This window comes from Protomyctophum parallelum (genome assembly GCF_964188405.1).
Source record: "Protomyctophum parallelum genome assembly, chromosome: 17".
Classification (NCBI taxonomy): domain Eukaryota; kingdom Metazoa; phylum Chordata; class Actinopteri; order Myctophiformes; family Myctophidae; genus Protomyctophum; species Protomyctophum parallelum.
In genome coordinates this window covers 42712506-42732505 of record NC_139719.1, presented here as the reverse complement: position 1 = coordinate 42732505, position 20000 = coordinate 42712506, and the positions used below count along the sequence as shown (strand labels likewise).

At 40.7% G+C, this 20000-nt stretch overlaps 1 protein-coding gene across 1 annotated transcript in view; it reads left to right on the top strand.

Moving 5' to 3' along the window:
- arhgap22b (Rho GTPase activating protein 22b) overlaps nucleotides 1-20000 on the top strand; it is a gene marked incomplete at both ends in the record, with an annotated part of 94693 nt that overhangs the window by 43762 nt on the left and 30931 nt on the right. Inside the window, 2 exons of the mRNA XM_083787642.1 lie at nucleotides 8775-8989; nucleotides 17018-17105. Of these exons, the coding sequence (XP_083643768.1) occupies nucleotides 8775-8989; nucleotides 17018-17105 (303 nt within the window). The remainder of the gene's footprint in view (nucleotides 1-8774; nucleotides 8990-17017; nucleotides 17106-20000) is intronic.

Sequence of the window (20000 nt, the reverse complement as noted above, 5' to 3'; positions counted from 1 at the left end):
GTTTATTTACACCGCTTATTTACTACTGGTGTTTTAAGCTGGCAGGTAGATATAGGTACTTTATTCATTCCCACTGGGAAATGAAGGCGTTTAAGGTCGCCTTCACACCAGAAAGCTTTACTGCGATTAAAACGAATCCTGCTGCACATTGTCGGAAAGTGCGCTTTGTTTTGGCAGGTGTGCACAAGGCTCATTAGAATCCTAATGCGCAGCAAAGAACCGCATTCTACTCCGCCAAAAAACAGGGGGTTTTCGCTTCGCTTCCAATCGCACTTGATTTCGATCCGGTGCAGGTGTGAATGCAATCGGCAGCAAATTAAATATGCAAGAATCCCAACTTCTCCACCCATTCGCATCGAGTCTACCGAAGTATTAGGTGTGAAGGCGACCTTATACTCTCATAGTAGTCTCGTGTTGCCAGAATGTTGCCTGTCGCAATTTCCAAATGCTTTCATCATACAGTCTTCTCCGCTTTCGGAGATTGTGCAATAGTTGTCTGGCTACGGGAGACTATACTCTCATAGAGACATACAAATCGATTTATTCTGATGCAGTTACTATATTATATTATATTATATTTATTTTCATGCTTATCATTGTTCAGCCACTAGGTGGTGCATATATGCTGTGTATTTCTCTCGTCTCTGGCACTGTGGTCAGATTGGGCCAAATTAAACTGAAGTTAGGAACACCTGTATAGACCAGAATGCAATGAGAGGTCAGTTTGCAAGTTGTTAATGCAGAGAGCAGAAGTTTTTGATCCTTGCTCTTGAGTTTGTGATCACCACAGGATCATTGCTCGTAAGTTATGCATTCCTTCCTTTCTTTGCACAATAATGCTAGTTTGTTGACATTTGCTGGCTTAGGCTTCAGTTGTGAACTACCTTAGCCCTGGAACATGACTGCCATGATAATTATCATGACAGTCATGCAGTAACTTTGCCCTGTTTTTTGCAGTCGCTGCATTTACAAGATTTCCGTATATATAAACATTCAGATTTCAAATATAAAGTACTCACAAAGTGTCCCACGGGTGTTAGTTAGTAGCAGCGCGAGCGATTAGAATTGCTGCGTCCCGCGTTCTTTAATAAAAAGCATTTTTGTCCGAGCTCTCCGGCTACTTTTTTCAAACGGGGTTCGTTTGGGAAATCCACAGTTGCACACCGGGAGCGCACTCGCCTATTAGTCTGTATTGGCAGGGCGGTCAGCGTACCTATATCGAACACACCGAGTGCCATCCTCCTCCCGACCGATAGGGGCGCGTAGTTGAAAGCCAATGGCAAAATAACACCTCGGATAAAAATGCTTTTTATTAAACAACGCGGGATGCAGAAATTCTAATCGCTGGCGCTGCTACTAACTAACACCCGTGGGACAAATTGTGAGTACTTTATATTTGAAATGCGAATGTTTATATATTTTAATTATTTGTAAATGTAGCGTCTGCAAAAACCAGGGTGAAGTTGCGTCATGACTCTCGTATGAATACGAGAGTCATGTTTACAGGGCTAGAACTACCTTAGACATGCTTTCTGTTTGTGTGTGTGTGGCATTAGGCCATTAGCTGGTGCTGCATTAGCCATGATGCTTTCTGTGTGTGTGTGGCATTAGGCCATCAGCTGGTGCTGCATTAGCCATGATGCTTTCTGTGTGTGTGGCATTAGGCCAATCAGCTGGTGCTGCATTAGCCATGATGCTTTCTGTGTGTGTGTGGCATTAGGCCATCAGCTGGTGCTGCATTAGCCATGATGCTTTCTGTGTGTGTGTGGCATTAGGCCATCAGCTGGTGCTGCATTAGCCATGATGCTTTCTGTCTGTGTGTGGCATTAGGCCATCAGCTGGTGCTGCATTAGCCATGATGCTTTCTGTTGTTGGGGTTGAATTTTGTGTCTGTGCATTTACAGTACATTATTTTCTGTGTTGTTTACTCTCACGTCATGTGTGTAATTTGACAGCCTTGTATGTTGTGTACAGTACAGAATATATGACCAATCTTTTGTAGTTTTACAGTGTGTGTGTGTGTGTGTGTGTGTGTGTGTGTGTGTGTGTGTGTGTGTGTGTGTGTGTGTGTGTGTGTGTGTGTGTGTGTATATCCTGCTACTGTGAGTGAGTGGAGAGGAATACATCCGTCGCTTGTGAGAAACATTAAAAGGTTTTTTTGATTGATTTAAATATTTATTTACATTTTGCAGAATTACAGTACATTTCAAGCACAAACTCAATACAAAGACCCAATTAAGCATTACACTTGTTTACAAGAGGGTCCACCATGTTCAATTCATCAAAACAGCTCTCCCAGTTGTCTGTCTGCCTAGTAGTTGAAAAAGGTGGAACTTTTTGACGAGGGCAGAATAGTAAAAAAAGCAGGTGATTACAACTTACGTATGTGGGTCAGAGCTTACAGTGACAGTACATCTAAAGGGCTTGTGATGTGTCCTTACAGTGACAGTACATCTAAAGTGCTTGTGATGTGTCCTTACAGTGACAGTACGTCTAAAGTGCTTGTGATGTGTCCTTACAGTGACAGTACGTCTAAAGTGCTCGTGATGTGTCCTTACAGTGACAGTACATCTAAAGTGCTTGTGATGTGTCCTTACAGTGACAGTACATCTAAAGTGCTCGTGATGTGTCCTTACAGTGACAGTACATCTAAAGTGCTCGTGATGTGTCCTCACAGTGACAGTACATCTAAAGTGCTTGTGATGTGTCCTTACAGTGACAGTACATCTAACGTGCGTGTGATGTGTCCTTACAGTGACAGTACATCTAAAGTGCTTGTGATGTGTCCTTACAGTGACAGTACATCTAACGTGCTCGTGATGTGTCCTTACAGTGACAGTACATCTAAAGTGCGTGTGATGTGTCCTTACAGTGACAGTACATCTAAAGTGCTTGTGATGTGTCCTTACAGTGACAGTACATCTAACGTCCTTGTGATGTGTCCTTACAGTGACAGTACATCTAAAGTGCTTGTGATGTGTCCTTACAGTGACAGTACATCTAAAGTGCTCGTGATGTGTCCTTACAGTGACAGTACATCTAAAGTGCGTGTGATGTGTCCTTACAGTGACAGTACATCTAAAGTGCTCGTGATGTGTCCTTACAGTGACAGTACATCTAAAGTGCTTGTGATGTGTCCTTACAGTGACAGTACATCTAACGTGCTTGTGATGTGTCCTTACAGTGACAGTACATCTAAAGTGCTTGTGATGTGTCCTTACAGTGACAGTACATCTAACGTGCTTGTGATGTGTCCTTACAGTGACAGTACATCTAAAGTGCTCGTGATGTGTCCTTACAGTGACAGTACGTCTAAAGTGCTTGTGATGTGTCCTTACAGTGACAGTACATCTAAAGTGCTTGTGATGTGTCCTCACAGTGACAGTACATCTAAAGTGCTCGTGATGTGTCCTTACAGTGACAGTACATCTAAAGTGCTCGTGATGTGTCCTTACAGTGACAGTACATCTAAAGGGCGTGTGATGTGTCCTCACAGTGACAGTACATCTAAAGTGCTCGTGATGTGTCCTTACAGTGACAGTACATCTAAAGTGCTCGTGATGTGTCCTTACAGTGACAGTACATCTAAAGTGCTTGTGATGTGTCCTTACAGTGACAGTACATCTAACGTGCTTGTGATGTGTCCTTACAGTGACAGTACATCTAAAGTGCTTGTGATGTGTCCTTACAGTGACAGTACATCTAACGTGCTTGTGATGTGTCCTTACAGTGACAGTACATCTAAAGTGCTTGTGATGTGTCCTTACAGTGACAGTACGTCTAAAGTGCTTGTGATGTGTCCTTACAGTGACAGTACATCTAAAGTGCTTGTGATGTGTCCTCACAGTGACAGTACATCTAAAGTGCTCGTGATGTGTCCTTACAGTGACAGTACATCTAAAGTGCTCGTGATGTGTCCTTACAGTGACAGTACATCTAAAGGGCGTGTGATGTGTCCTCACAGTGACAGTACATCTAAAGTGCTCGTGATGTGTCCTTACAGTGACAGTACATCTAAAGTGCGTGTGATGTGTCCTTACAGTGACAGTACATCTAAAGTGCTCGTGATGTGTCCTTACAGTGACAGTACATCTAAAGTGCGTGTGATGTGTCCTTACAGTGACAGTACATCTAAAGTGCTCGTGATGTGTCCTTACAGTGACAGTACATCTAAAGTGCTTGTGATGTGTCCTTACAGTGACAGTACATCTAAAGTGCTCGTGATGTGTCCTTACAGTGACAGTACATCTAAAGTGCTCGTGATGTGTCCTTACAGTGACAGTACATCTAAAGTGCTTGTGATGTGTCCTCACAGTGACAGTACATCTAAAGTGCTCGTGATGTGTCCTTACAGTGACAGTACGTCTAAAGTGCTTGTGATGTGTCCTTACAGTGACAGTACATCTAAAGTGCATGTGATGTGTCCTTACAGTAACAGTACATCTAACGTGCTTGTGATGTGTCCTCACAGTGACAGTACATCTAAAGTGCTCGTGATGTGTCCTTACAGTGACAGTACGTCTAAAGTGCTTGTGATGTGTCCTTACAGTGACAGTACATCTAAAGTGCTCGTGATGTGTCCTTACAGTAACAGTACATCTAACGTGCTTGTGATGTGCCCTTACAGTGACAGTACATCTAAAGTGCTCGTGATGTGTCCTTACAGTGACAGTACATCTAACGTGCTTGTGATGTGTCCTTACAGTGACAGTACATCTAAAGTGCTTGTGATGTGTCCTTACAGTGACAGTACATCTAACGTGCTTGTGATGTGTCCTTACAGTGACAGTACATCTAAAGTGCTTGTGATGTGTCCTTACAGTGACAGTACATCTAAAGTGCTTGTGATGTGTCCTTACAGTGACAGTACATCTAAAGTGCTCGTGATGTGTCCTCACAGTGACAGTACATCTAAAGTGCTCGTGATGTGTCCTTACAGTGACAGTACATCTAAAGTGCTTGTGATGTGTCCTTACAGTGACAGTACATCTAAAGTGCTCGTGATGTGTCCTTACAGTGACAGTACATCTAAAGTGCTTGTGATGTGTCCTTACAGTGACAGTACATCTAAAGTGCTCGTGATGTGTCCTTACAGTGACAGTACATCTAACGTGCTCGTGATGTGTCCTTACAGTGACAGTACATCTAAAGTGCTCGTGATGTGTCCTTACAGTGACAGTACATCTAAAGTGCTTGTGATGTGTCCTCACAGTGACAGTACATCTAACGTGCGTGTGATGTGTCCTTACAGTGACAGTACGTCTAACGTGCTTGTGATGTGTCCTTACAGTGACAGTACATCTAAAGGGCTTGTGATGTGTCCTTACAGTGACAGTACATCTAAAGTGCTTGTGATGTGTCCTTACAGTGACAGTACATCTAAAGTGCTCGTGATGTGTCCTTACAGTGACAGTACATATAAAGTGCTTGTGATGTGTCCTTACAGTGACAGTACATCTAACGTGCTCGTGATGTGTCCTTACAGTGACAGTACGTCTAAAGTGCTTGTGATGTGTCCTTACAGTGACAGTACATCTAACATGCTTGTGATGTGTCCTTAGTGACAGTACGTCTAAAGTGCTTGTGATGTGTCCTTACAGTGACAGTACATCTAACGTGCTTGTGATGTGTCCTTACAGTGACAGTACATCTAAAGTGCTTGTGATGTGTCCTCACAGTGACAGTACATCTAAAGTGCTCGTGATGTGTCCTTACAGTGACAGTACATCTAAAGTGCTCGTGATGTGTCCTTACAGTGACAGTACATCTAACGTGCTTGTGATGTGTCCTTACAGTGACAGTACATCTAAAGTGCTCGTGATGTGTCCTTACAGTGACAGTACATCTAAAGTGCTTGTGATGTGTCCTTACAGTGACAGTACATCTAACGTGCTCGTGATGTGTCCTTACAGTGACAGTACGTCTAAAGTGCTTGTGATGTGTCCTTACAGTGACAGTACATCTAACGTGCTTGTGATGTGTCCTTACAGTGACAGTACGTCTAAAGTGCTTGTGATGTGTCCTTACAGTGACAGTACATCTAAAGTGCTTGTGATGTGTCCTTACAGTGACAGTACGTCTAAAGTGCTTGTGATGTGTCCTTACAGTGACAGTACATCTAAAGTGCTTGTGATGTGTCCTTACAGTGACAGTACATCTAACGTGCTTGTGATGTGTCCTTACAGTGACAGTACGTCTAAAGTGCTTGTGATGTGTCCTTACAGTGACAGTACATCTAACGTGCTTGTGATGTGTCCTTACAGTGACAGTACGTCTAAAGTGCTTGTGATGTGTCCTTACAGTGACAGTACATCTAAAGTGCTTGTGATGTGTCCTCACAGTGACAGTACATCTAAAGTGCTCGTGATGTGTCCTTACAGTGACAGTACATCTAAAGTGCTCGTGATGTGTCCTTACAGTGACAGTACATCTAAAGTGCTCGTGATGTGTCCTTACAGTGACAGTACATCTAAAGTGCGTGTGATGTGTCCTTACAGTAACAGTACATCTAAAGTGCTTGTGATGTGTCCTTACAGTGACAGTACATCTAAAGTGCTCGTGATGTGATGTGTCCTCACAGTGACAGTACATCTAAAGTGCTTGTGATGTGTCCTTACAGTGACAGTACATCTAAAGTGCTCGTGATGTGTCCTCACAGTGACAGTACATCTAAAGTGCTCGTGATGTGTCCTTACAGTGACAGTACATCTAAAGTGCTCGTGATGTGTCCTTACAGTGACAGTACATCTAAAGTGCTCGTGATGTGTCCTTACAGTGACAGTACATCTAAAGTGCTTGTGATGTGTCCTTACAGTGACAGTACATCTAAAGTGCTCGTGATGTGTCCTTACAGTGACAGTACATCTAAAGTGCTTGTGATGTGTCCTCACAGTGACAGTACATCTAACGTGCGTGTGATGTGTCCTTACAGTGACAGTACGTCTAACGTGCTTGTGATGTGTCCTTACAGTGACAGTACATCTAAAGGGCTTGTGATGTGTCCTTACAGTGACAGTACATCTAAAGGGCTCGTGATGTGTCCTTACAGTGACAGTACATCTAAAGTGCTTGTGATGTGTCCTTACAGTGACAGTACATCTAAAGTGCTTGTGATGTGTCCTTACAGTGACAGTACATCTAAAGTGCTTGTGATGTGTCCTTACAGTGACAGTACATCTAAAGTGCTCGTGATGTGTCCTTACAGTGACAGTACATCTAAAGTGCTTGTGATGTGTCCTTACAGTGACAGTACATCTAACGTGCTCGTGATGTGTCCTTACAGTGACAGTACGTCTAAAGTGCTTGTGATGTGTCCTTACAGTGACAGTACATCTAACGTGCTTGTGATGTGTCCTTACAGTGACAGTACGTCTAAAGTGCTTGTGATGTGTCCTTACAGTGACAGTACATCTAACGTGCTTGTGATGTGTCCTTACAGTGACAGTACATCTAAAGTGCTTGTGATGTGTCCTCACAGTGACAGTACATCTAAAGTGCTCGTGATGTGTCCTTACAGTGACAGTACATCTAAAGTGCTCGTGATGTGTCCTTACAGTGACAGTACATCTAACGTGCTTGTGATGTGTCCTTACAGTGACAGTACATCTAAAGTGCTCGTGATGTGTCCTTACAGTGACAGTACATCTAAAGTGCTTGTGATGTGTCCTTACAGTGACAGTACATCTAACGTGCTCGTGATGTGTCCTTACAGTGACAGTACGTCTAAAGTGCTTGTGATGTGTCCTTACAGTGACAGTACATCTAACGTGCTTGTGATGTGTCCTTACAGTGACAGTACATCTAAAGTGCTTGTGATGTGTCCTTACAGTGACAGTACATCTAAAGTGCTTGTGATGTGTCCTCACAGTGACAGTACATCTAAAGTGCTCGTGATGTGTCCTTACAGTGACAGTACATCTAAAGTGCTCGTGATGTGTCCTTACAGTGACAGTACATCTAAAGTGCTCGTGATGTGTCCTTACAGTGACAGTACATCTAAAGTGCGTGTGATGTGTCCTTACAGTGACAGTACATCTAAAGTGCGTGTGATGTGTCCTTACAGTGACAGTACATCTAAAGGTCTTGTGATGTGTCCTTACAGTGACAGTACATCTAAAGTGCTCGTGATGTGTCCTTACAGTAACAGTACATCTAAAGTGCTTGTGATGTGTCCTTACAGTGACAGTACATCTAAAGTGCTCGTGATGTGATGTGTCCTCACAGTGACAGTACATCTAAAGTGCTCGTGATGTGTCCTTACAGTGACAGTACATCTAAAGTGCTCGTGATGTGTCCTTACAGTGACAGTACATCTAACGTGCTTGTGATGTGTCCTTACAGTGACAGTACGTCTAAAGTGCTCGTGATGTGTCCTTACAGTGACAGTACATCTAAAGTGCTCGTGATGTGTCCTTACAGTGACAGTACATCTAAAGTGCTTGTGATGTGTCCTTACAGTGACAGTACATCTAACGTGCTTGTGATGTGTCCTTACAGTGACAGTACATCTAAAGTGCTTGTGATGTGTCCTTACAGTGACAGTACATCTAAAGTGCTTGTGATGTGTCCTCACAGTGACAGTACATCTAACGTGCTTGTGATGTGTCCTTACAGTGACAGTACATCTAAAGTGCTTGTGATGTGTCCTCACAGTGACAGTACGTCTAAAGTGCTCGTGATGTGTCCTTACAGTGACAGTACATCTAAAGTGTGTGTGATGTGTCCTTACAGTGACAGTACATCTAACGTGCTTGTGATGTGTCCCGTGTATCCAGCCAGGTCCAAGAGCATGGTGATGGGGGAGCCCGTGTCGGGCCGCGGCGGGCCCGGCTCGTGTCGGCCCGCCTCCCCGGGCCTCCAGGACGCGGCGCTGAAGGCGGGCTGGCTCAAGAAGCAGCGGAGCATCATGAAGAACTGGCAGCTGCGCTGGTTCGCGCTGCGCTGCGACCACCTCTACTTCTACAAGGACGAGGAGGAGACCAAGCCACAGGTAGGCTATACGCTACAGGCTACCGTTCACCCCCCATAGAGAAGATGTGTACGGCTCTAGCTGTGATTCTCAACCTTTTTGATGTCAAGGACCCGCAGGGTTATATTGTAAAATCAATGTTAATTTAACTCTTGAGATTGTACAGATGGTTCCATTTGTACACACTCAGAGTTACAGACCCAGTGGTGAGGTGAAATAACGTTGAGCGGTGGTGAGTAAAAACAGAGAGAAGGGCTGAGGGGGCGGTGGCGGTGGTTTGCTCTTCACCGCGGCTCGTGACGTCATGTTGTAGTTCGGTGGTCACCCCACCACCGAAAATCCAGACTATGTATGAACCTTAAGGGTCCATTTGGTTCCATTTGTACACTCTCAGAGTTACAGACCCAAAAGGGTCCATTTTGTTCCAAACTATAATTTATCTGCAGGGACCCCCTGAGACCGCCCGAGGACCCCTTTGTGAACCACTACGTTATGTTGTTGTTCTGTAAAAGTGGTGGTATTAACCCATTCTGACCTGAGATCAGATTCATACGAGGTTTTCCACTGGACACACACTGGTCTGATCAACCCATTCTGACCTGAGATCAGATTCATACGAGGTTTCCACTGGACACACAATGGTCTGATGAACCCATTCTGACCTGAGATCAGATTCTAAAAAAGTCAGTCGTTCTTCAATTAAAAAAAAAATAGCAGACCTACAAGCTCATATCGCGCCACTCGGTGGCGCGATATGAGCTTGTAGATCTGCTATTTTTAAATAGCTAAAGCATAACATGATGCCAACACCAAAATGGGTGCCCGCCCAGAATGGGTTAAGGGCTTATGTATTTCAAGTATTTGTACATGTGCCTCGACCCCGAAAAGCCCGTAGAGTATCTGCGCGCTGGTTGTGGTGGTGGTGGTGGGTTAGGGTCTGGGCCAAATAAATTCCCACAAAAATGTCAGGACCGATATGTTTGTCTCAGTCCAGCCCTGTAGGCCTCGTCTGACCTGAACTTTACTGCCCGTTCCAATGCCGCAGACAGGAAGTTATAGGAGCTATGTGTGTGTTTGTGTGTGTGCTGTGTGTTTGTGTGTGTGCTGTGTGTGTGCTATGTGTGCTGTGTGTGAGTGTGACATACAGAGAGAGAGAGAGAGAGAGAGAGAGAGAGTCGTGTGTAATAATCACCTTACATTCAGCGCTATTGATTTGCTCTGTCTCCACTCACATGACGGCTGCTCTTTAAACACACAAACACACACACGTGCACACACACACACACACACACACACACACACACACACACACACACACACACACACACACACACACACACACACACACACACACACACACACACACACACACACACACACACACACACGCCTCCTGCCCTTTAAAGTCTTGTGTGCTATATGTCTCGGTGGGTCCATAACATGACGGAGGGTTCTGACAGATATGTGTTTAATCAGAAGCTGTCAATAGCGTGTCAGTGATGCTGTTAGCACAGTGTGTGGAGCATGAGGCCACTGCTGGCTACATGGAGCTCTGGGAGTGACTGACAACATGGTATTATAGGCTAAATGGTGCATTTATCCAAGGCACTTTACATATAGATTGTGCATTACATTCACTCATTCACACACACGTGACACACCTTTACATAGATTGTGCATTACATTCACCCATACACACACACACACACACACACACACACACACACACACACACACACACACACACACACACACACACACACACATTCACACACCTTTACATAGATTGTGCATTACATTCACCCATTCACACACACACACACACACACACACACACATTCACACACATTTACATAGATTGTGCGTCACATTCACCCATTCACACACACATTCACACTCACATTCATGGCGGCGGAAACCATGCAAGGCACCAACTAGCACATCAGGAGCAATTAGGAGTTCAGTGGTCTTGCTCAAGGACACTTCCACACTAACTCTGGGGGAGCCCACAGGGTTTGAACTGGCAACCTTGCGGTTGGTTACCATCCGGCCACTCTACCGCTGATCCACCGCGGAAGGGGGGGGGGGGGGGGGGGGCAAAGCCCTCTTCATTCTTCAGGCCTTGAGAAGACACACACCTCAGAGAACACGCACGCACGCACGCACACAGGCACGCACACATGCACGCACACAGGCACGCACACATGCACGCACACAGGCACACACACATGCACGCACACATGCACACACGCACACATGCACGCACGCATGCACGCACGCACGCACGCACGCACGCACACACAGGTTTGGATTAATATTTTTGGGGATTTTTCTTTTGGACAGCATTGAAAATATATAGCTAACCTTAACCTCTTAATGTTTCATCTTAAACCTAAATATATAGCTTTTAACCTTAACCTCTTAATGTTTCATCTTAAACCTAAATATATAGCTTTAACCTTAACCTCTTAATGTTTCATCTTAAACCTAAATATATAGCTTTTAACCTTAACCTCTTAATGTTTCATCTTAAACCTAAATATATAGCTTTTAACCTTAACCTCTTAATGTTTCATCTTAAACCTAAATATATAGCTTTTAACCTAAACCTCTTAATGTTTCATCTTAAACCTAAATATATAGCTTTTAACCTAAACCTCTTAATGTTTCATCTTAAACCTAAATATATAGCTTTTAACCTTAACCTCTTAATGTTTCATCTTAAACCTAAATGTATATCTTTTAACCTTAACCTCTTAATGTTTCATCTTAAACCTAAATATATAGCTTTTAACCTTAACCCCTTAATGTTTCATCTTAAACCTAAATATATAGCTTTTAACCTTAACCTCTTAATGTTTCATCTTAAACCTAAATATATAGCTTTTAACCTTAACCTCTTAATGTTTCATCTTAAACCTAAATATATAGCTTTTAACCTTAACCTCTTAATGTTTCATCTTAAACCTAAATATATAGCTTTAACCTTAACCTCTTAATGTTTCATCTTAAACCTAAATATATAGCTTTTAACCTTAACCTCTTAATGTTTCATCTTAAACCTAAATATATAGCTTTAACCTTAACCTCTTAATGTTTCATCTTAAACCTAAATATATAGCTTTTAACCTTAACCTCTTAATGTTTCATCTTAAACCTAAATATATAGCTTTTGACCTTAACCTCTTAATGTTTCATCTTAAACCTAAATATATAGCTTTGAACCTTAACCTCTTAATGTTTCATCTTAAACCTAAATATATAGCTTTTAACCTTAACCTCTTAATGTTTCATCTTAAACCTAAATATATAGCTTTTAACCTTAACCTCTTAATGTTTCATCTTAAACCTAAATATATAGCTTTGAACCTTAACCTCTTAATGTTTCATCTTAAACCTAAATATATAGCTTTTAACCTTAACCTCTTAATGTTTCATCTTAAACCTAAATATATAGCTTTTAACCTTAACCTCTTAATGTTTCATCTTAAACCTAAATATATAGCTTTTAACCTTAACCCCTTAATGTTTCATCTTAAACCTAAATATATAGCTTTTAACCTTAACCTCTTAATGTTTCATCTTAAACCTAAATATATAGCTTTTAACCTAAACCCCTTAATGTTTCATCTTAAACCTAAATATATAGCTTTTAACCTAAACCCCTTAATGTTTCATCTTAAACCTAAATATATAGCTTTTAACCTTAACCTCTTAATGTTTCATCTTAAACCTAAATATATAGCTTTTAACCTTAACCTCTTAATGTTTCATCTTAAACCTAAATATATAGCTTTTAACCTTAACCCCTTAATGTTTCATCTTAAACCTAAATATATAGCTTTTAACCTTAACCTCTTAATGTTTCATCTTAAACCTAAATATATAGCTTTTAACCTTAACCTCTTAATGTTTCATCTTAAACCTAAATATATAGCTTTTAACCTTAACCTCTTAATGTTTCATCTTAAACCTAAATATATAGCTTTTAACCTTAACCTCTTAATGTTTCATCTTAAACCTAAATATATAGCTTTTAACCTTAACCTCTTAATGTTTAATCTTAAACCTAAATATATAGCTTTTAACCTTAACCTCTTAATGTTTCATCTTAAACCTAAATATATAGCTTTTAACCTTAACCTCTTAATGTTTCATCTTAAACCTAAATATATAGCTTTTAACCTTAACCTCTTAATGTTTCATCTTAAACCTAAATATATAGCTTTTAACCTTAACCTCTTAATGTTTAATCTTAAACCTAAATATATAGCTTTTAACCTTAACCTCTTAATGTTTAATCTTAAACCTAAATATATAGCTTTTAACCTTAACCTCTTAATGTTTCATCTTAAACCTAAATATATAGCTTTTAACCTTAACCTCTTAATGTTTCATCTTAAACCTAAATATATAGCTTTTAACCTTAACCCCTTAATGTTTCATCTTAAACCTAAATATATAGCTTTTAACCTTAACCTCTTAATGTTTCATCTTAAACCTAAATATATAGCTTTTAACCTTAACCCCTTAATGTTTCATCTTAAACCTAAATATATAGCTTTTAACCTTAACCTCTTAATGTTTCATCTTAAACCTAAATATATAGCTTTTAACCTTAACCCCTTAATGTTTCATCTTAAACCTAAATATATAGCTTTTAACCTTAACCCCTTAATGTTTCATCTTAAACCTAAATATATAGCTTTTAACCTTAACCCCTTAATGTTTCATCTTAAACCTAAATATATAGCTTTTAACCTTAACCTCTTAATGTTTCATCTTAAACCTAAATATATAGCTTTTAACCTTAACCTCTTAATGTTTCATCTTAAACCTAAATATATAGCTTTTAACCTTAACCCCTTAATGTTTCATCTTAAACCTAAATATATAGCTTTTAACCTTAACCTCTTAATGTTTCATCTTAAACCTAAATATATAGCTTTTAACCTTAACCCCTTAATGTTTCATCTTAAACCTAAATATATAGCTTTTAACCTTAACCTCTTAATGTTTCATCTTAAACCTAAATATATAGCTTTTAACCTTAACCCCTTAATGTTTCATCTTAAACCTAAATATATAGCTTTTAACCTTAACCCCTTAATGTTTCATCTTAAACCTAAATATATAGCTTTTAACCTTAACCTCTTAATGTTTCATCTTAAACCTAAATATATAGCTTTTAACCTTAACCCCTTAATGTTTCATCTTAAACCTAAATATATAGCTTTTAACCTTAACCTCTTAATGTTTCATCTTAAACCTAAATATATAGCTTTTAACCTTAACCTCTTAATGTTTCATCTTAAACCTAAATATATAGCTTTAAACCTTAACCTCTTAATGTTTCATCTTAACAGTTTGACTGTTTTTTACGATTAACCCGCATTTTAATCAACCCCCCTTCACTGCCGAGATTGTTGTATTACCTTTAGAGCATACGCTGAATTATTTGGGCTTTTAATCCGCGAAAATCCATCAAAAAAAGCTCCCGTGGTTTGTTATGATCTGTGTGTAGCATCCACCATCTTGGTGCACGCGGAAGACGCACACAAGATTGGTTTCAATGAGGCGTTGCACCCAATGCATTTCCATTGGCCTCAATTTCCCAGAAGCCCTAGCAGCCCACAGCATGTGACGATTTCCGGTTTCGTCATCACAGCGAAGCCATCCAGTCTCATACTCTGCGACGAAGACGGATTTTCTTTTGATTCATTACATTACGGCGGATTAAACACATAAAACAAAAGGCGGGTATGTCCGATACGGCAGCGACATTAACCTGGAGTAATCCATTCAAGGCACGGAAACTGTTAAACCTAAATATATAGCTTTTAACCTTAACCCCTTAATGTTTCATCTTAAACCTAAATATATAGCTTTTAACCTTAACCTCTTAATGTTTCATCTTAAACCTAAATATATAGCTTTTAACCTTAACCTCTTAATGTTTCATCTTAAACCTAAATATATAGCTTTTAACCTTAACCTCTTAATGTTTCATCTTAAACCTAAATATATAGCTTTTAACCTTAACCTCTTAATGTTTCATCTTAAACCTAAATATATAGCTTTTAACCTAAACCTCTTAATGTTTCATCTTAAACCTAAATGTATAGCTTTTAACCTTAACCCCTTAATGTTTCATCTTAAACCTAAATATATAGCTTTTAACCTAAACCTCTTAATGTTTCATCTTAAACCTAAATGTATAGCTTTTAACCTTAACCCCTTAATGTTTCATCTTAAACCTAAATATATAGCTTTTAACCTTAACCTCTTAATGTTTCATCTTAAACCTAAATATATAGCTTTTAACCTTAACCTCTTAATGTTTCATCTTAAACCTAAATATATAGCTTTTAACCTTAACCTCTTAATGTTTCATCTTAAACCTAAATATATAGCTTTTAACCTTAACATCTTAATGTTTCATCTTAAACCTAAATATATAGCTTTTAACCTTAACCTCTTAATGTTTCATCTTAAACCTAAATATATAGCTTTTAACCTTAACCTCTTAATGTTTCATCTTAAACCTAAATATATAGCTTTAACCTTAACCTCTTAATGTTTCATCTTAAACCTAAATATATAGCTTTTAACCTTAACCTCTTAATGTTTCATCTTAAACCTAAATATATAGCTTTTAACCTTAACCTCTTAATGTTTCATCTTAAACCTAAATATATAGCTTTTAACCTTAACCCCTTAATGTTTCATCTTAAACCTAAACCCAGCCTGATTGTAACCTTAAATCTAGATTTCTTCCTTTATTCTTTTTCTTTTGGGAGGACCAGGAAAACTGTCCTCGCAAAATATCTAATTCTCTAATCCTACAAGTACTACACACTCACGCACACACACACGCACGCATGCACGCACGCACGTGCGCGCACGCACGTGCGCACAAGCACAGACACTGATGGGGCTTTGATGGAGGAGATGAGGATCGGACGTGGAATTAATGTTGCCCTCAAGACAGCCACGGCATGGAGGGGCAATTATTCACCAAAACATATTCAAATCGCTGGTATCGACTGGGATGTGTGTTTTGTTCTTTTCTTAACATTAACCTTGGAACGTGCATGTCATATTAAAACATTTCATTCGCATTCATCGGACACAAGTATGGCTTAGGTGGTTAATATGTTATAATCGGCTACATATATTCCATAGTATATAATATTTCAGCGACAGCGTTAATGTCTCTGGCTGTATATACCATCTCAGACCAGCTCCATATTGGAGGAAATACCGCAATTTCATTAACATTTTCTCTTTCAGCACGGAAATATAGTCTAAACAAGCTTGCCAAAAAAAAAAATCTGCAATCATTATACGATCAGAATGATCAAAAAAAAAATCAATCTGTTTTCTCTTTTCTGTCTTTACCACTACGTGTTTAAAAAAAGAAATAAAGATGGAACCATGCTGTCATCTCTATTCATATTGTTCATGTCGTTCATAAATCCACATCCCACTAAGAACCCATTCAGCCAATTAGAAAGCCATATGATTTGTGTTCCATAGTGTGCCCCTCTCTCTCTCTCTCTCTCTCTCTCTCTCTCTCTCTCTCTCTCTCTTTTTCCTGGTCAGTGTATATAATAGTGTTATTCCGAGCACACAGCCCCCCTGGGATCTGCCAGCCCCCCCACCCCCCCCCCCCTCACCCTTCAACCGTTTTACCATTTGTTACCATGGCGACTAATGCTGGCAACAGCTTGTCCCTACATGTGACCGACGCCTCTGTCTGGATCTCTCCTCCACTTAATATTTTGTCCCTCTAACATTTTAGTCTATAGTTTTTATTTGTTGACAAAATTGTCAATGTATTTTAGTCTCAGTTTTAGTCATCACAGCTTCGTTTTTATTTATTTTTTATTTCACTTTTGTCAGTGAAAAAACATTTTACATCATGGCGTCAACGAAATCAACACGGACATGAATGAAACAATTCATCATTGTTGTGTGTGTGTGTGTGTGTGCATGTGTGCATGTGTGCGTGTGTGTGTGTGCGTGTGCGTGCGTGTGTCTTCTCAGGGCTGTATACCTCTGCAGGGCTGCCAGGTCAACGAGCTCACAGCCAATCCAGACGAACCAGGAAGACACCTGTTTGAGATCGTACCAGGTGAGCCACGTTGTTGCTTAATTTACAGTAACGTTTACATTTAACCCATTCTGACCGGGCACCCATTTTGGTGTCAGCATCATGTTATGCTTTAGCTATTTAAAAATAGCAGATCTACAAGCTCATATCGCGCCACCGAGTGGCGCGATACGAGCTTGTAGGTCTGCTATTTTTGAAAAATCGAAGAGCGACTGACATTTTTAGAATCTGATCTCAGGTCATAATGGGTTCATCAGACCAGTGTGTGTCCGGCGGAAACCTCGTATGAATCTGATCTCAGGTCAGAATGGGTTAAAGGGCCTTTCAAACGCCTGGATCAAGGACAGGTCTCCTCCAGGTCTGCTCCAGAGGGGCGTGACAACGCAAGTTAATTTACAGTAAAGGGGCGTGACAACGCAAGTTAATTTACAGTAAAGGGGCGTGACAACGCAAGTTAATTTACAGTAAAGGGGCGTGACAACGCAAGTTAATTTACAGTAAAGGGGCGTGACAACGCAAGTTAATTTACAGTAAAGGGGCGTGACAACGCAAGTTAATTTACAGTAAAGGGGCGTGACAACGCAAGTTAATTTACAGTAAAGGGGCGTGACAACGCAAGTTAATTTACAGTAAAGGGGCGTGACAACGCAAGTTAATTTACAGTAAAGGGGCGTGACAACGCAAGTTAATTTACAGTAAAGGGGCGTGACAACGCAAGTTAATTTACAGTAAAGGGGCGTGACAACGCAAGTTAATTTACAGTAAAGGGGCGTGACAACGCAAGTTAATTTACAGTAAAGGGGCGTGACAACGCAAGTTAATTTACAGTAAAGGGGCGTGACAACGCAAGCGTAAAAAAAAAGAAGCTAAACAGAATCCAGGTCTGGTGAGTGTACAGGAAACGAGCACGTGGTGCGCAACAAATTCACGGGACCGCGCTCACGTCAGTTTACGCTTGCGTTGTCGCACTGCGACTTCTCCGTGCAAAAGCGCAGGTCTCATTGAAAATCACGTTCACGTTTGAAAGGCCCTTAAAGGTTTTATGACATTCATTTTCATTTCTTTTTTCTTTTAGGTTTTATGACCTCAATTACACCCAAAAAACCTGAACTTTGAACATTCAGTGGATTTTCTGTGGTCTGAAGTTTTCTTTGGGGTTTTTTGGGCCTTTTGAGCTACAATGAAAACAGGCAACACAGTGCTGGTAAATCCCATTGACATATATGGGATTTGCCGTAAGTGATGTCACTTACTGCCGGCAAATCAGAGCACCTGTTTAAGCCAGAAAACCCCAGATCACAGAAAATCTACTGAATGTTAAAAGTTCATGTTTTTTGGGTGCAATTGAGATTAGAAAACCTAAAAAAAACAAGAACAATTCCAAAACCTTTTTTTTAATGTCACAATCCCTTTAAGACATAAATGTCAGGAGACCAAAGGTCAACACGCTGAGGTCATGCTAGTGGTGCGGCTTGAGCTTGTTTTATCTTGGTAGCTACCGTAGTGTCAACCATCTTTGAGGTGAACTCCACCGTAGATATTTAAAAGAAAATCACACCAGTGTGAACTGAGTGGTGCAACTCCCCCCTCTCCTCTCTCTCTCTCTCTCTCTTTCTCTCTCTGTCTCTCTCTCTCATTAGCAATGAGCTAAGCGAAGACGCATAATTGGACTCGTTTTGATCGCAGGTTCTCAAAAGCATGCATTCGCAGTAAGACCCCAAGTTGTACATACACACAAATGGCCCAGCAGATGCGATTGATCATGCAATAATATGATCAATCACATGAAGCACATGCATATGATGTGAGATATGACAAGCATCCCTCCTTTCAGTGGCCTCACGCCATCTGCTGGGCCATTTGTGCATGCACAACTATAGTCTTACTGCACATGCATACTTTCCAGGACCTCCGATCAAAGCAACATACTGTATGGAGTCTGTCGTATGCGTGTTCGCTTCCAGACCTCTCTAAAACAACAGACCGTATAGTCTTACGGAGACAACATGTAGTCCAGGAAGGAAGTGGGACCAATGCCATGCCTGATGATGATGAGTAATTTTCAGTATTTGAAATACTAAAATATCTAACAATTACACACGCAAAAACATCCAGGAAAGTGTTTCTTGTGTCCTAAACTCTGCTTGCGGAAGGGGTGAAGTGGCCCTTAAATGAACACTAAGGAAATGACTGTGATGCCGTGTGGTGAAGACAAAGAGCTTTGCTGTGCCTTTCCTCAGCTGAACAGCACCGCTCTCACTCAGTGTTGTTTTTGGCAGCAAAATTAGATTTTAGTCTTTTGAATAGTTTTCATTTAGTTTTAGTCACCTGGAATGTTTTAGTGTTAGTCTAGTTTTAGTCGAGTGAGTGCAGGGCTCCTCTCGGCAGTAGTGGAAAAAAGTACTCCCATTTTATTTACTTATACGTACAAGTAGCAATGTAGAACTACTCTGTTAGTACTCATTGTACAGAATGTCCCATTTCAGGAGTTTTTTTGGAAATAGCAGATCTATAAGATCACTATTTTGCCGTGTCGCGACACATTGTGAGCTTGTAGGTCTGCTATTTTCATATGTCTGGAATATGTAGGGCTGAAACTAGTCAGTGCCGATCTCGCTAATTTTCCTCTTGGACTGGAATCATTACTCACATCTTAGCCTGAGCTAACGTGTTAGGTTTCTGGTCTAGAGGGGCGGGTCGCGGCTCAGATTTGCGCACGCCCTGATTGGATCTCATCGATCTGTCCGTCACCCCCGGCCCCTCCTCTCCCCCCTAGTGCAGCGCTATGTCACATCATTTGGAGCGACGCCCACCCGGAAGGGTTGACTCCCACTTTTAGACCAGAGCGGCCAATGCGTTCCTCCAGGCTTTACATTTTTGCACCAACAGAAATGAAAGCCTGGTACCGAGGCTACT